At 44.6% G+C, this 16,744-nt stretch overlaps 1 protein-coding gene across 3 annotated transcripts in view; it reads left to right on the forward strand.

Moving 5' to 3' along the window:
- The window catches only part of msh3 (mutS homolog 3 (E. coli)), a 208,319-nt gene that overhangs the window by 124,599 nt on the left and 66,976 nt on the right, over window positions 1-16,744 (forward strand). For all 3 annotated transcript variants that reach the window (XM_060906976.1, XM_060906978.1, XM_060906977.1), the window contains exon 20: window positions 8,182-8,339. In XM_060906976.1, the coding sequence (XP_060762959.1) occupies window positions 8,182-8,339 (158 nt within the window). The remainder of the gene's footprint in view (window positions 1-8,181; window positions 8,340-16,744) is intronic.

The raw sequence follows: 16,744 nt of genomic DNA on the forward strand, positions 1-16,744 counted from the left end.
CCGGAAGTCGAAAGACAAACTGCTCCAGTGCCCACCAGATCAATGATTCCGTCAGAGTCGCGGTTTTCCGCCCTCAGCCACCGCCGGCAGGCGTCCCGGAGTTGCTGGCCAAATGCAAACGGCCGGCCACCTTCCTCCAATGCCAGCGTCCGGAAGCGCTGGCGAGGTTGCTCCAGGGAGCGGCCGAGCCGCTGCAGGATGGCTTTTGTCAGGTCAGCATAGACCAGCTGGCTGTCAGCAGGGAGCTGCTGCGCTGCGAGCTGCGCCTCGCCAGTCAGGAGCGGGAGAAGGCGCGCCACGCGCTGCTCCTGCGGCCACCCCCACGCCTCGGCTGCTTGCTTGAAAAGAGTGAGGAACGCTTCTGGATCATCCTGCGGTCCCATCTTTGTGAGGGTGGCGGCAGCGGTGGTTGACGCCCCTGCTGACGTGAGCCAGTGCCGGAACGCCTGGCGATCTTCCTGCTGGGCCAGCATCAAGGCTTCGAAGCGTTGCTCCTGCTCCTTTCGGAGGGTGATCAGCGCTTGATGCTGGTTCTGCTGGGTGGTAGCGAGGGCAAGGATGAGCTCTTCGAATGGCGGGGACTCCATGGGGTGGTTCTCTTCTGTGCTCCCGGGTTTCAGCACCACTGTAACACTTCCTGATGCGGGTGGAGCACAGAAGCACGGCAGGCGAGAGTTGATGTTTATCCAAAACTTTGAGCTTTTCAGCTTCCTTTTTATTTATTTATCATTCATTTACTCACTCACTCACACGCACATGCACTGGTTGGGGAGAGAGCTCCCTTCCTCTGCTCTCTCTCTCCTTTTATGCTCCGTCCCTGTAACAAACAGTGACACACACACACACACACACACACACACACACACACACACACTAATTAACAGCAGGTGGAATGACTTAGCCACTTACCTTCCCTGACCCCGCCCTCCATTCACAGACTGCTGCTTGGCCACGCCCCCGCTGCTACACTTGGCAAAAGGCCTTGTTATATGTTGGTAGTACGCAGATTATTTTTGTTCAATTCGGTCACATTTTACCAGAGTTACAGCCCTTGATTAACAACCTTGTACTTTCACAATTTCATGAAGGTGTGCTTGCCTTCTGACATCAACTCCTCTCACAATTTTTGGACGAATTTCTCAAAGTTTGGCAAAAGGCCTCGTTATATGACGGTAATACACATATTGCAGTTTAATTTCGTTTGTGAAAATCTCATCTCATTATCTCTAGCCGCTTTATCCTGTTCTACAGGGTCGCAGGCAAGCTGGAGCCTATCCCAGCTGACTATGGGCGAAAGGCGGGGTACACCCTGGACAAGTCGCCAGGTCATCACAGGGCCGACACATAGACACAGACAATCATTCACACTCACACCTACGGTCAATTTAGAGTCACCAGTTAACCTAACCTGCATGTCTTTGGACTGTGGGGGAAACCGGAGCACCCGGAGGAAACCCACGCGGACACGGGGAGAACATGCAAACTCCGCACAGAAAAGCCCTCGTCGGCCACGGGGCTCGAACCCGGACCTTCTTGCTGTGAGGCAACAGCACTAACCACTACACCACCGTGCCACCCGTTTGTGAAAATTTTACCAGAATTTTGACCCTTGATTAACAAACTTGTACTTTGACAATTTCACGAGGGTGTACGTTCTTCTGAAATCAACTTTCACAATTTGTGGAGAAATTTCACCAAACTTCGCAAAAGGCTTTGTTATATGACAGTTATACGCATATTGAAATTTTGTTTAATTTGGGCAAATTTTACTAGAGTTATTATGGAATCAATTTTGTGCCAAAATGTTCATACAGTACTTTTGAAATATCAAACAAAAACGACAAATCAAAATACAAAAAAAACAAAAAAAGTCAATTTTTTTAGACTGGCAAACAAATTATTCGTGTAATCATGCAAAATATCAGTCTATTACTCTTCAGAAACCTTTTATTTTTGTTCCGCGTCTTTCTCAGTTTTGTTTGACGTAATTTATTTTGGTTGCGATTCCAGCTTTCTCGTTTGCGCTCCCTGACTTTTTGCTTGCAGTTTTGGCACAAACTTCACGTGTGGGTGGGCTGTCCAGGAATGCATTCCCATTGGGTAACTTGTGTTTGACTGACAGCTACGCTCAGCCATTCCCCCGGAAGCCATTCCCTACTCGGATTCTGGCGGACTGTTTGACGAATGACCGATCCATTGACTGTAAACAAGGACTTCAGTGGCGACTATGATATTGAATTAATTCAACAAAGTGTAAATTCAATATCATAGTCGCCACTGAAGTCCACTCGATCCTTGTTTACCGTCAATGGATCGGTCACTCGTCAAACAGTCCGCCAGAATCCAAGTAGGAAATGGCCGCAACAGCAACAGGGGAATGGCTGAGCGTAGCTGTCAGTCAAACACAAGTTAGCCAATGGGAATGCATTCCTGGACAGCCCACCCACACGTGAAGTTTGTGCCAAAACTGCAAGCAAAATGTCAGGGAGCGCAAACGAGAAAGCTGGAATCGCAACCAAAATAAATTACGTCAAACAAAACTGAGAAAGACGCGGAACAAAAATAAAAGGTTTCTGAAGAGTAATAGACTGATATTTTGCACAATTACACGAATAATTTGTTTGCCAGTCTAAAAAAATTGACTTTTTTTTTTTTTATTTTGATTTGTCGTTTTTGTTTGATATTTCAAAAGTATTGTATGAACATTTTGGCACAAAATTGATTCCATAAGTTATGCCCTTGATTGGCAAAGTACAAGTTTGTTAACAATCTCATCAAGGTGTGCTTGCTTTCTGAAATCAACTTCCCTCATAGTTTTTATCCCCCGCTGGCCAAAAGGCCCGAAGGGGGATTATGTCTTGGCGATGTCCATCTGTCCGTCCGTCCCGGGAAGGGTACTCACCTTCTGAAATCAACTCCTCTCACAATTTTTGGAGGAATTTCACAAAACTCGATAGGATTCTTTGTTGTATGTCGGTAATACGCATATTGTAATTTTGTTCAATTCAGTCACATTTTACCAGAGTTATGGCCGAGTTGCCAGCAGGGGATATTGTGCTCTTAGAGTACTCTTGTTAATAAATGTCTGTAATGCCATTTAAATTTGTAAGAGTAATTGAATTAAATGTTTCTATGGAAACCTCTTTTTAACGTTTAAGCTGTTCATTAGCACGAATGTTGAGGCGCTCCTTTGACTCGGCTGTGTTTATGAGGTAACTGTCAGGGAGGATCGTCTTAATGAAGCACAGACACAGCGAATACCATAACCATGAATGTAGGGATGCTTGGTGGATTCACCAGTGCACAACTGTAGTACACTGATTAATTTAACAAATGTTTGAAAGGAATTTTATCATATCCATTGTGATCTTACTTTGTTAAATAGAAGATAGAGTAAGAGTTCATGTTAAGCCAAAATATCACAAAATGCAGTGAGCTGTTTGGGAGCAGATTTGTAATTCCCATCACTTACATGTGGCTAGTGTCTCTACAATTGTGTTAGTCTCTGTGAGATCAGAATAAATCACAGCTATCAAGAGCACGTTTTTAAAAAAAATCCCATTTAATTATTGTTTTCCTGCTTTACATGCGATTCCATTCATGCAGTTATTTTCATAAATGGCTTGCGGCTCTTCCACCAAGTACACACATGCAAATGAGCACCGTTAATTTGTGATCTTAGTAAATCAAGGCCTGAGTGTTAGTGCTACGTAGGTAGAGAGGAATTCACCACTTAAATAATATCTGATCAGTAGTAGTCTTACTGTGATCCCTATCCATAGAGGGATCTTTTATTATTATTATTTTTTTATTGCTATACAATACAACAAAACAAAGACAGTAGACAGAGAACAACAGTGCACAATGAACACAAGATGTGCAATGAACCAAAGGAAGAGAGAGATTTTCAGAAGTGCAAATTAAATCCTTAAGGGATTTATACGGTATCAGTGATTTTTGTATTAGTACAGTGATATGTATACAGACAGTAATTGTACTTTTTTTTCTTTTTAATGCACTCATTGTTTTTTCTTATTGTGGGCAGCAGTAATCTGGTTTTGCCATGGAGAAACTTAAAACATAAACCATTCTTTTCTAGCACACATGTAGACTTGCCAAATCACCAATGTGCCTGTATTGCATGCGCGATCCCCCTCTCTCTCTCTCTCTCTCTCTCTCTCTCTCTCTCTCTCTCTCTCTCTCTCTCATTTCTCATTCTCTCCCATGCTCTGTTTTCACTCTTGCTCTCTCTTGCATGCTCTGTCTGCCTTTAGCTCTCGGCAGTCTCTCTTGGGTTCTTTCTTTCTTTTGCGCTTTCTCATTCTTTCGTCTCTCGTGTGCGCTCTCTCTCTCTCTTGATCTTTTGTATTCTTTAGTATTTGTGTTTAATAAAACATAACCTTGTCCGAGCTCATTGGCATGCACTCTCATCATCATAGAAACTATGAGATGGAGATCATGGTGTAGTGCATAGTGGGATCTGGTATCTCCATAGTTTCACACTATGAAACTGGTCATTAAGTGTGAGGTAAATAGGGTGTCTTTGAGCTGAGCTCCAGCTTTCTGAACTGCTTATTTTATGAAACCAACAGATGATCTAGTTTAAAAAAGAAAAAAAAAAACACCCCTCTATTTTAATCTATTCTATTTCACTGCATGTTACCTGGTGCAGATACTTACTCATATGACCACGTTTCATAATTCTTTATAAATTCACAAGGGACAAAAATATAATCATCTTTTTTAATATATATGATAGATTGATAGACAGACAGACAACACAAACTGGAGGTGACGAAATTCATAACTAAACTTTGACTCTAAAATTTCGTATTTCTGATTTATTTTTAATAATCCGAATGAACAGAAATGAACCACAGCATGCACGTAGTGTAGCAAACACCACACAATTCTGACACGTGTTGAAACTTGGTTCAGGTCTGAGACTGAAGCCATTTACTTAGTCTGTTGGAGCTACTCTGTCAGCTCAGGAATCACAGACACAAGGGTTTTATTATCAGTGGCACAAGCTTGTTTTTAACCTTCCACAACGTCTTTTGTGTTTCTCCAGCTTGTTGTGTTCTTTCTATGCTACCATCAGTCCAGACCACCACATTCATCACCACTGGTGTTTTCTGCTCTGTATCTATTATCGCTCTCTGTGGTTGGTTCCCTGTTTGTGGTTTATCTGTCTGGATCTGAACAATCCAAAATAATTGGGCTTTCCTTTTTTCTCCCACTGTCCACCAGTTTCTCCTCTTTGGACATTGATTATACAATATATGTTTCTACACCTTCAATGCAGCTGCACTTAGTGGCCATTTTATTATACCCCCCGCAAACAAAGTTTGGGGGGTTATATAGGAATCACCCTGTCTGTCCATGTGTCTTGTAAGCGCAACACCACCTAAACTGTTTGATGGATTTTGATGCAACTTTACACAGTAGCAGTATACCACCTGAAGATGTGCATGAAGGAAAATAATCCCAGTCCGATGTTTCAAAGGGGAGATAATTCAATTTATTCCCTTACATATGGCAATATATGATGACAGGCTTGTAAGCAGGGGGTATTCTATAGTGAGTTTACTCACAGTTCTAGTTATCTCAGCTTACCATGCGTGTCAATTTGTAGGTGTACAATTGCTGACTGTAGTCTTTTTTTTTTTTTTTTGTTCTATACTATCAGTTTATCAGACCCATAAACTTTGTCAATCAACCACTGAACTAGTCAGCCAACCAAAAAATATCCAAGAATCCTGTGGCGAGAATTAACCATTAATGAATCATTGAGGACAATTAATACAACTTGTACATGGGGGGAAAAACAGAGCTCCTATAACCTCTTCAGACGTGTACAATTGTACACATGAAGTTCCATAGCATTTTCCCTTCTGTCCGAAGGGGATAAGGTGTAATAACAAGGTAGGTGTGTGTGCTGTGCTGAATCATATCTAGCCAGTGGTGGTCTTATAGTAATCCCTTTCCATTAATTTAAAGAACAAACACAAACCATGTTTGCATAACAACAGATGGGCTGCAGTCAGTAACTGTATACATACAAAGTGCATCTAAGTGAAAGGTGTGTCTCATAAAGTAGCAAATGAATATATAAAACACATTAAATAACGATTTCCCATTTCCAGGATTGAGACACTGCTAAGAACCATGAACGTAATGCTCTAAACATCTAATAACACATTTTGAACAAACAGGCTTTACCTCTTATGGCTTCAGAAGCACTTTTGTTTGCATAGTTCATTATTTTTGTTTCTCTGGAATTTCTAGTAATAGAACATCTACACTTACCAGCCACTTTATTAGGAACAGTAGCTGGCATAATTTTTACATGGCAGGGAAGCTGCCCCTGTGCAAAACCCCCAACCTGGAGGACCAGGGCTCTAAAGGCATGTGATGCAAGGCGGCCAAGGAATGACACGAAACGCATGAAAGCAACTGAACAAGGAGACGTCAAAGGAAGACGGTGTTGAAGAATGAGCAACTGGTTTTAAGGCGCCAGTGACTCGCCTTCGCCCCTTCTCCTGTTGGTACGTAATGGCTCTGCCACGGGAAGGCCAGGAGCTGGACTTTAGTTGTCAGATGCTATATTTTGCGCATGCCATTGGGGTATTTTTGAGACTTAGAGAGCTCATCCTCTAAGCCGCCCCGGCGATGACAACCTTTAGAGCCACCTGGAACAAGTGAACCACTTTCGCTACCTTGGCTCTACGATCTCCAGTGATGGATCTATTGACAAAGAAATTAACGTGAGGATCGGTGTAGCATCTAATGCCTTTAATGCCATCAATAACATCTGGAGGAACAGAGGAATTTCTCTCTCCACCAAGATTAAAATCTACGAGTGTGGGGTCATAACACCTCTCTTATATGGCTGTGCTACCTGGGCTCTTAAACTGCAGCAGTTGCATCGTCTGGATGCCTTCCATCATAACTGTCTGCGTCGTATCCTTAAAGTACGATTTTATGACCACATTTCTAATGTGGAAATCAGGAATCGCACTGGATGCTGTAGTCTGGGTATCACCATTAGCTACGCCCGCCTCCTATACTTCGGTCATGTTGCCCGTATGCCTGATGGCAGGCTTCCTAAGTTTTTACTAGACTGGATCCCCTCCCATGGTTCTCGCGCTGCTGGACGCCCAAGACATCATCTAATAAAAGCCATAAGCAGTGATCTAAAGATGTTCCTAGGAGAAGATTGCGATATTGAGTTGGGGAAGCGCATCGCCTCAGATCGCGCAAATTGGCGGCGTCTCCTAAAGTCCGCCAAATCTCATCTGAGTAATTGTGAGCAGGCAGACCCGTTGAAAGACGGATGAAGACCTGATCAAGGTACAAGGTAAGGTTATTAGGAACACCATCCACCTGCTGTTTATGCTGTTCTCTAATCAGTCGATCCCTTGACGGCAGTACAATGCATAAAATCATGCAGATACAAATCAAGCGCTTCAGTTAATGTTCACTTCAAACATCAGAATGGGAAAAATTGTGATCCCAAAGTGTGACTTGCACTGTGGCACTGTGGGTGTTGGTTTGAGCCAGATGGACTGGTTTATTTGAGTATTTCAGAAACTTCTGATCTCCTGGGGTTTTCATGCACAACAGTCTCTAGAGTTCACACAGAATGGTGCTGAAAAAAAAAACACTGAGTGAGTGACAGTTCTGTGGATGAAAACAAACGCCTTGTTGATAAGAGAGGTCAGAGGAAAGTGGCCAATTGGTTCGAGCTGGCAGGAAGGATATAGCAACTCATATAATCACTCTTTACAACCATGGTGAGCAGAAAAGCATCTCAGCATGCAACAGCAGAAGGTCACATTGGATTCCACGCCTGCCAGCCAAGAACAGGAATCAAGAACAAGTTCCTATTAAAGTGGTCAGTGAGTGTATGTGTTTGTGCCCACCTTTTTAAACCTGACCTCTCTCTACCCATCATATTTTAATGGTGTCCTTTTTAAAACTCTTGCCAAGTTGGCATTAAAGCCAATTTTCTGTATAATGAACAGCTGTGTTTGTTTATTCCACATACGCTGTGCTTGGGTTTGAGTTTAACAGCACATAATGTTGATAGTTCCAGTCCATTAACTCTGTGACTTGACCAGTGCAGCCATGACATTCATCAAAGCCACTCAACGTTTATTGTCATGACCTTTCTTTTAGGGTGAGGGCAAGCGTGCTATGATCATCACTGGACCCAACATGGGAGGAAAGAGCTCTTATATTCGCCAGGTGGCTCTTCTCACCATCATGGCCCAACTGGGATCCTTTGTTCCAGCCAGTGAGGCATCATTTGGCATTGTGGATGGTATTTTTACAAGGTATCGTCTTGTTGTCTTTTTTTAAAATTATTATTTTTATTTTTTACTTTTCTATTAAGTTTCAAGTCCACAAAAGAAATAACAAAATTATATGTACAGCATATAGGACTTTCATACATATTGAGGATGGAGGCTGCCAAATTTAAAATGTATATCATTAAATTGATCAGTACTGTATGTTTTTCAGTAAATGCATAGATTTATTTATTAATACAGTGCCTTGAAAAAGTATTCATACCCCTTGAACTTTTTTCACATTTTTCCACCTTACAACCACGAACTTAAAAGTTTTTTATTGAGATTTTATGTGATAGACCAACACAGAGTAGCACATAATTGTGAAGTGAAATGAAAATGATAAATGGTCTTTAAAATATTAAACAAATAAAAATCTGAAAAATGTGATGTGCATTAGTATTCAGCCCCCCTGCGTCAATATTTTGTAGAGCCACCTTTTGCTGCAATTACAGTTGCAAGTCTTTTGTGGTATGTCTCTACCACCTTCGCACATCTAGACACTGAAATTTTTGCCCATTCTTCTTTGCAAAATAGCTCAAGCTCAGCCAGATTGGATGGAGAGCATCTGAACAGCAATTTTCAAGTCTTGCCACAGATGCTCAATGGGATTTAGGTCTGGACTTTGACTGGGCCATTCTAACACCTGAATATTCTTTGATCTAAACCGTTCCATTGTAGCTCTGGCTGTATGTTTAGGGTCATTGTTTTGCTGGAAGGTGAATCTCCTTCCCAGTCTCAAGTCTTTTGCAGCCTCCAACAGGTTTTCTTCCAGGATTGCCCTGTATTTAGCTCCATCCATCTTCCCATCAACTCTGACCAGCTTCCCTGTCCCTGCTGAAGAAAAACATCCCCATAGCATGATGCTGCCACCACCATGTTTCACAGTGGGGATGGTGTGTGCAGGGTGATGAGCAGTGTTAGTTTTCCGCCACACACAGCGCTTTGCATTTAGGCCAAAAAGTTCAACTTTGGTCTCATCTGACCAAAGCACCTTCTTCCACATGTTTGCTGTGTCCCCTACATGGCTTCTGGCAAACTGCAAACGGGACTTATGCCTGTCTTTCAACAATGGCTTTCTTCTTGCCACTCTTCCAAAAAGGCCAGATTTGTGGAGTACGACTTGTAGTTGTCCTGTGCACAGATTCTCCCACCTGAGCTGTGGATTTCTGCAGCTCCTCCGGAGTGATCATGGGCCTCTTGGCTGCTTCTCTGACCAGTGCTCTCCTTGCTCGCTCTGTCAGTTTAGGTGGATGGTCATGTCTTGGTTGGTTTGCAGTTGTGCCATACTTTTTCCATTTTTGAATGGAAATTGAACAGTGCTTCTTGACATGTTCAGAGCTTGGGATATTTTTTTATAACCTAACCCTGCTCTAAACTTCTCCAGAACTTTATCCCTGACCTGTCTGGTGAGTTCTTTGGTCTTCATGATGCTGTTTGTTCTTCAGTGTTCTCTAACAAACCACTGAAGCCTTCACAGAACAAGTGTATTTATGCTGAGAGTAAATTACACACAGTAGGACTCTATTAACTAATTAGATGACTTCCTATTGTCCGTGTGTCACAGAAGTATCTACTGAATCTCTACAAGTCCCATGGCGACAGGGACGGAGTGACGGGAGCAGGTGAGGATGCCACTGGAAGCTCCCAGTTCCTACCCTGCATGTGCAGCGGCTTCGGTGATGATGGTCGTTGGCTGGCTGGGAGAGGAGCGACAGCCTCCAAAGGCAGCGCCCGAAGTGTCTGGGCAGCCCTTTTCAGGGTCCACACTGCCCACCCCAAAGCTGGGGGAGGGCCTAGAAAAGGTGGCCTAAACATTGTTCGCTCCAACAAACCACAGTCAGGCAGCCGTACCTGCCATGGCGTCCCACTTATGCGACCGAAACAACAAAAAGAGAATAAACCTAACCCTTGCAAGTTGGAATGTCAGAACACTATTGGACACAGACCAATCTGAATGCCCTGAGAGACGTACTGCACTGATTGTGGCCGAGCTTGGCAGATACAACATAGATATAGCCGCACTCTCTGAGACACGCCTAGCAGAGGAGAGCTCGCTGGTAGAAGAAGGCGAAGGTTACACCTTCTTTTGGTAAGGCCTCCCTGAAGGTTAAAGAAGGCTGTATGGAGTGGGCTTCGCAATACGGACAGAGCTCCTGAAAGCTGCAAAGGAAGACCCACAAGGAATTAGTGAGAGGATAATGACATGGCACATCCCACTACAGAACAATCGGCACTTGTCAATCATCAGCACATATGCACCCACACTCGTTGCCAGCGAAGCTGACAAAGATCAATTCTACGAGTCCTTAAACTCAGCTGTAAGAGCAGTTCCACATGCAGACAAACTGGCCATACTGGGGGACTTCAATGCTCGAGTTGGCAACAGTCACCATCTATGGCAGGGAGTACTGGGAGTCCATGGAGTAGGCAAGTGCAACGACAATGGGCTGCATCTCCTCTCCTTCTGTGCTGAGCACGCCCTTGTGATTACAAACACGTTGTTTCAGCTGCGTACAATGCATAAGACCACTTGGATGCACCCCAGGTCAAAGAGATGGCACATGCTGGACTACGTCCTAGTCAAACAATGTGACCGGAAAGACGTTAAAATCACACGAGTAATGAGAGGAGCACAAGGATGGACTGACCACAGAATGGTACGCACAAAACTTGGACTAAACATCAAGAAACACATATACACAAGAAGGCACATGCTGGAAAACTCAACATAAAGGCCTTAGAAGACAGTGGCAAAAGAGAAGAACTGCAAATGGCGTTGGCCAGCCGTCTTACCCAAATGCTGGAAGACACATCCATCGACACAGAGCTGCTGACCACTGCCTGGGATGCAGTGGCCAGCACCCTCAACATCATCTCACGCCAAGTACTCGGCACCACTACTAGACGGAATAGAGACTGGTTTGACGAACAAAGGGAGGACATGCGTATCCTCCTAACGGAGCAACACACCGCTCACGCCACTGTCCTCAGGAACCCATTTCCAGCCAACAGAGCCAGGCTAGCTGAAGTACGGTCCCACGTACAGCGAGAACTAAGGAAAATGAAAAACGAATGGTGGACCCGCCTTGCCACAGAAATAGAGGGTTACGTGGACAAAGGCAACCAGCAACAATTCTACTGTGCTCTCAAGGCTGCATATGGGCCAAGACGAGGCACACACTTCCCTGTCCAAAGCACAGATGGAACAACAACCGAGAAATCTGCCATCCTGGCCCGCTGGGCAGAACACTACAGACAACTCCTAAACAGAGACACAGAAGTCGATGACAGTGTCCTGGATGATGTCCCAAAGCTTCCAGTAATGGAAAGCCTAGATGATCTTTCTACACTTGAAGAGGTGTTATCATCAGTGAACTCCCTCAAAAACAACAAGGCAGCAGGCCCTGATGAGGTACCTGGTGAAATTCTTCGGTACGGTGGTGAAGCAGTTGCTCACTGTCTACACTCCTTCGTTGTTGCTTGCTGGACCTCAGGCTGTGTCCCACAGCAATGGGAAGATGCATACCTTGTCAGTATCTACAAGAAGAAGGGAGACAGAGCAACCTGTAGCAACAGTCGTGGCATCTCACTTTTGTCGAGTGCAGGCAAAGTGCTCACAAGGATCATGCTTCTGAGACTCATCAAGGCCGTGGCAGAAGAGGTCCTCCCTGAAAGTCAGTGTGGCTTCAGAAAGGATCGCAGCACCGTCGACATAATCTTCGTACTCAGACAGGTACAGGAGAAGTGCAGGGGGCAGCACCAAGATCTCTACATAGTCTTTATAGACTTAACCAAGGCATTCGACACAGTGAACAGGCCGCTACTGTGGGAAGTGCTCAAGAGATTTGGCTGCCCTGACAATTTCCTGACAGTTCTCAAAGGTCTGCATGAAGGAGCCATGGTAAGGGTCATGGGCAGTGGGAGCAAGTCTGACCCCTTCCAAGTCTGCACAGGTGTTAGACAAGGGTGTGTTATCGCTCCAGTGATCTTCAACCTGTTCCTCGCCGCTGTGATGTTGGCATCTAAGCAGCGGATTAAGCCAGAGGACTGTATCTCTCTCACATACCGGCTGTACGGCAACCTGTTCAACCTGCGCAGGCTGAAAGCACACACGAGGACATACTGGAGTTACAATACGCAGACGATGCTGCCATTGCCGGCCCCACAGCCACAGGGCTTCAGAGAAACCTAAACACACTGGACGACACTTACACACGAGCTAGTCTTCTCATTAACTGCGACAAGACCGAAGCTATGGACCAGGGTCAGCCAGGCACAGAGCCTGTCACGTTCTCCATCAAAGACACCGCGCTAAAGAACGTTCCAGTATTTACCTACTTAGGATCGGTGCTCAGCATCACAGGTGAGGTGCAGAGGCGCATCAGCCTTCCCTCCTCATCCTTTGGGAGACTTGCGGGCAGGGTATTCCTCAACAAAGACCTTACAATCAAAACAAAAGTTGCAGTGTACAGAGCCATCTGCCTGTCAATCCTGCTATATGCTAGCGAGACCTGGACATCATACAGGCGGCACATCCGCATGCTCGAGCAGTTCCACATGAGATGTCTCCAAAGAATACTTGGACTAAAGTGGTGGCACAAGGTTCCACATGCCGAGATTCGCCGCAGGGCTGGCATCGAGCCACTGGAAACATTGCTCCTCCAGAGGCAGCTCAGATGGGTTGGCCACATCATCCGCATGCCCAGCAACCGCCTACCGAGACACATGCTGTATGGGGAACTCTCCAATGGCAGATGAACTGTTGGGGGGCAGCACAAACGCTTCAAGGACAACCTGAAGGCAAACCTTAAAAAATGTGGCATGCAGCCTCAGCGCCTAGAGGAAATTGCTGTGAACAGAAGCAGGTGGCGTCAGGAATGTGCTGCAGGAACTGCCACATTCACATCCGGCTACAATCAGCAGTGCGAGGAGAGAAGAAGACGGCGACATCAGCCCCCGAACAGCATAGGTGAACACACATGCGGCGTCTGCGGACGGACATGCAAATCAAGAATTGGTCTAATCAGCCACAGCAGGACACATGCGGACACACAGGAGTGACGTCATCGTCTGCAACGACGGACTGCCTTAAGCAAGTAAGCAAATTACACACAATAGGACTCTATTAACTAATTAGATGACTTCTGAAGGCAATTGATTGCACTGGATTGTATTTAGAGGTATCAGAGTACAGGGGGCTGAATACTAATGCACATCACATTTTCCAGATTTTTATTTGTTTAAAATTTTGAAGACCATTTATCATTTTCATTTCACTTCACAATTATGTGCTACTCTGTGTTGGTCTATCACATAAAATCTCAATAAAAAACTTTTAAGTTTGTGGTTGTAAGGTGGAAAAATGTGAAAAAGTTCAAGGGGTATGAATACTTTTTCTAGGCACTGTACATGAATGTTTGTTTGTTTAGTTTGCTTTTTTTATATTTCTTGAAGCATTTGTTGAAGGATTTCATGCTTTAGTGTACAAATCAGAGACGGGCTTCTTTTAGGAGGAGTTGTTCTGATTGGACAGTATGTCTGTATGCTGGGAGCATTGCTTTTGGACCATCACATCCATATGTGGTTCTTCTCCAAACTGTTGCTACAAAGTTGGAAACTCACAATTGTCTGGAATGTGTTTGTATGCTACATCATTACAGTTTTCCTTAACTGGATCTAGGAGACCTAAACCTGTTCCAGCATGATAATGCCCCGTACACAAAGTGAGCTCCATGAAGACATGGTTTGCGAAGAGTGGAGTGAAAGAAATTGAGTTGCCTGCACAGAGCCCTGACCTCAACCCCACTGAACACCTTCAGGAGGAACTGGAATGCTGATTGCACACCAGGTTTCATGAAATTAGATGAATGAGCACAAATCCTTACAGCCATGCTTCAAAATGTAATGGAAATCCTCCCCAGAAGGTTGGAACTGATTATAACAGCAGAGAAGGGACTAAAACAGGAATGGGATGTTCAAGGCACATATTGGTGTAATGGTGTCGTGTCCACAAACTTTTGCCCATATAGTGTAGCTAAGAACAACCACAGTTATGCAGCCAAGCTACATATTAGAGCATTTGTAAACCTATCATGTATTTCCCATCATGGTGCTCCAAGCATGGAGAGCTGCTGTCCAATCAGAGTAACTCGACCTAAAGGAAGCTCACACCTCATTCGTGTGTTTAAGCATACGGTAAACCCCTTCAGTAAATCTACCCATATGGATATAGTAATCCATCAATAAATCTATAAATATATCTCTTGATAAATCATTAAGGGCTGCACAGTGGCTCAGTAGGTAGTGTTGTGACCTCACAGCTCCAGGGTCCTCAGTTTAATTCTGAGCTTGAGTTATTGTCTATGTGCAATTCGGGTGTTCTACCTGTATACCTGTAGGTTTCCTTCGGGTTCTCTGGTTTCCTCCCACCTTAAAAACAAACAAACATGTTATTAGGTGGATTGGCTAAAGCTAAATTGCCCCAAGGTGTGAATGTGATGGACTGACATCCTATCTAGTGTTTATCCACACCTCATGCTCCGTGTTCCCAGGATCCACCATGATAAAACACTTAATTATGATGAAATGACTGGAGGGAAAAAATATAATAATTCTATTAATGGTTTACTGTATTTCATAGATTCATTGATTTTGTTTATTTACTTATGTGTTTAGCAAAGAATCTCGTCGTACGTGGCTTATAGCCAACTCTGCGCCTCGTTGGCTATCAGCTAATATATGACTTGATTTTGTGGAATACTGTAACTGTTTTATTCTATCCACATTCACTGGATGTGCGAAGGGGTTCATTGGTGTTCTCCACTGCAGAGTATGCTGCTTCGGTCTGGGTGCATAGTTACCACACCCCAGCCATCGATACCGTGACCAATGAGCATAGCTCCCTCTGCTATGCTACCTGTTGTTGCAGGCATCCCGCCTGCCAGAGTCTGAAGGAACCACCTGGTTCTTAAACTTGCGGAGAAATCTCGTATCCTGGTCAGCCTGGTGCCAAACATCAGTGAAGTTAATACTCGACCATGCCTTAATCGCAAGCACTTTACTGTATGTGCTGCAGAGCTTGAGAACCGCATCCCCTGATTGGGTCATGGATACGTGGCACAAGGAATGGGAGGGTTCTAATTCCACTTTGCACAATTGCACCCCTGAGCCCTCCACTAAACCTGCTGGGCACTGCCTCCCACTCCCTGCCTGGGTCAGGCTGAACCGTCTTCGCACCGGTTGGGGGGAAACTCAGGCCTTCCTCCACACCATTGGCACGGCAGCTTCTGAGAACTGCTCCTGTGGCGCCCCCCCAAACTGAGAGTCACGTACTTGAACCCTGTCCTGTCTTCGGTGCCCCCAACAGAATCCTGGGGCTAAAGACTCTTGGTGGCCCCACTTTCACCTGGCTCTCTCGCCCTGACCTCCCACTGTGACTCCTGGTCAGTTCATACGAACAACGACGATTCACTGGATTTTGAGAAATGCCACTTTTTTTTTTGTAAATTTGATAAATAAAAGCTTTATACAAAATATCTGAAATATTGTTTCCAGGCGGCACGGTGGTGTAGTGGTTAGCGCTGTCGCCTCACAGCAAGAAGGTCTGGGTTCGAGCCCCATGGCTGACGAGGGCCTTTCTGTGTGGAGTTTGCATGTTCTCCCCGTGTCCGTGTGGGTTTCCTCTGGGTGCTCCGGTTTCCCCCACAGTCCAAAGACATGCAGGTTAGGTTAACTGGTGACTCTAAATTGACCGTAGGTGTGAATGTGAGTGTGAATGGGTGTCTGTGTCAGCCCTGTGATGACCTGGCGACTTGTCCAGGGTGTACCCCGCCTTTTGCCCGTAGTCAGCTGGGATAGGTTCCAGCTTGCCTGCGACCCTGTAGAACAGGATAAAGCGGCTAGAGATGATGAGATGAATATTGTTCCCGCTTAGGATGTAAACAAACTGGCAAAATGACGGTAGCAGTTTTTGAAAAATGCTATAATAATAATTCTTGAAAAAAAAAAAAGCTGCGTTCTTACCATCAAATATTTTCTTTCCATATTTTGTTGCTTTTTTTGGGGGGGGGGTTTCGAGTAGTTTTTATTTTTTCCTCGGTTGGCTCAGTAACATGGTCCACCATTTTCTTCTTCTTCTTTACGGTCTTTTTGGCAGTTGTCCAACCAACTTTAAGGTGCATTACCGCCACCGACTGGCCTGGAATGTGGAACAGGAGATACTGGGTGGGGGGAACTATATTCTTTTAGCTATTTCTGTTTCTTTTAAATACTTGATAACAAAGTGATGTATCTGACTTGATGCGCTCTGCCATTTTGTTTTTCTCTACTCAGTATGTGAGCTGATATCCTAGTAGTAGCCAGATAGATAGTTCATATCTAGTGAATGT

This window comes from Neoarius graeffei, chromosome 24 (assembly GCF_027579695.1).
Source record: "Neoarius graeffei isolate fNeoGra1 chromosome 24, fNeoGra1.pri, whole genome shotgun sequence".
Classification (NCBI taxonomy): domain Eukaryota; kingdom Metazoa; phylum Chordata; class Actinopteri; order Siluriformes; family Ariidae; genus Neoarius; species Neoarius graeffei.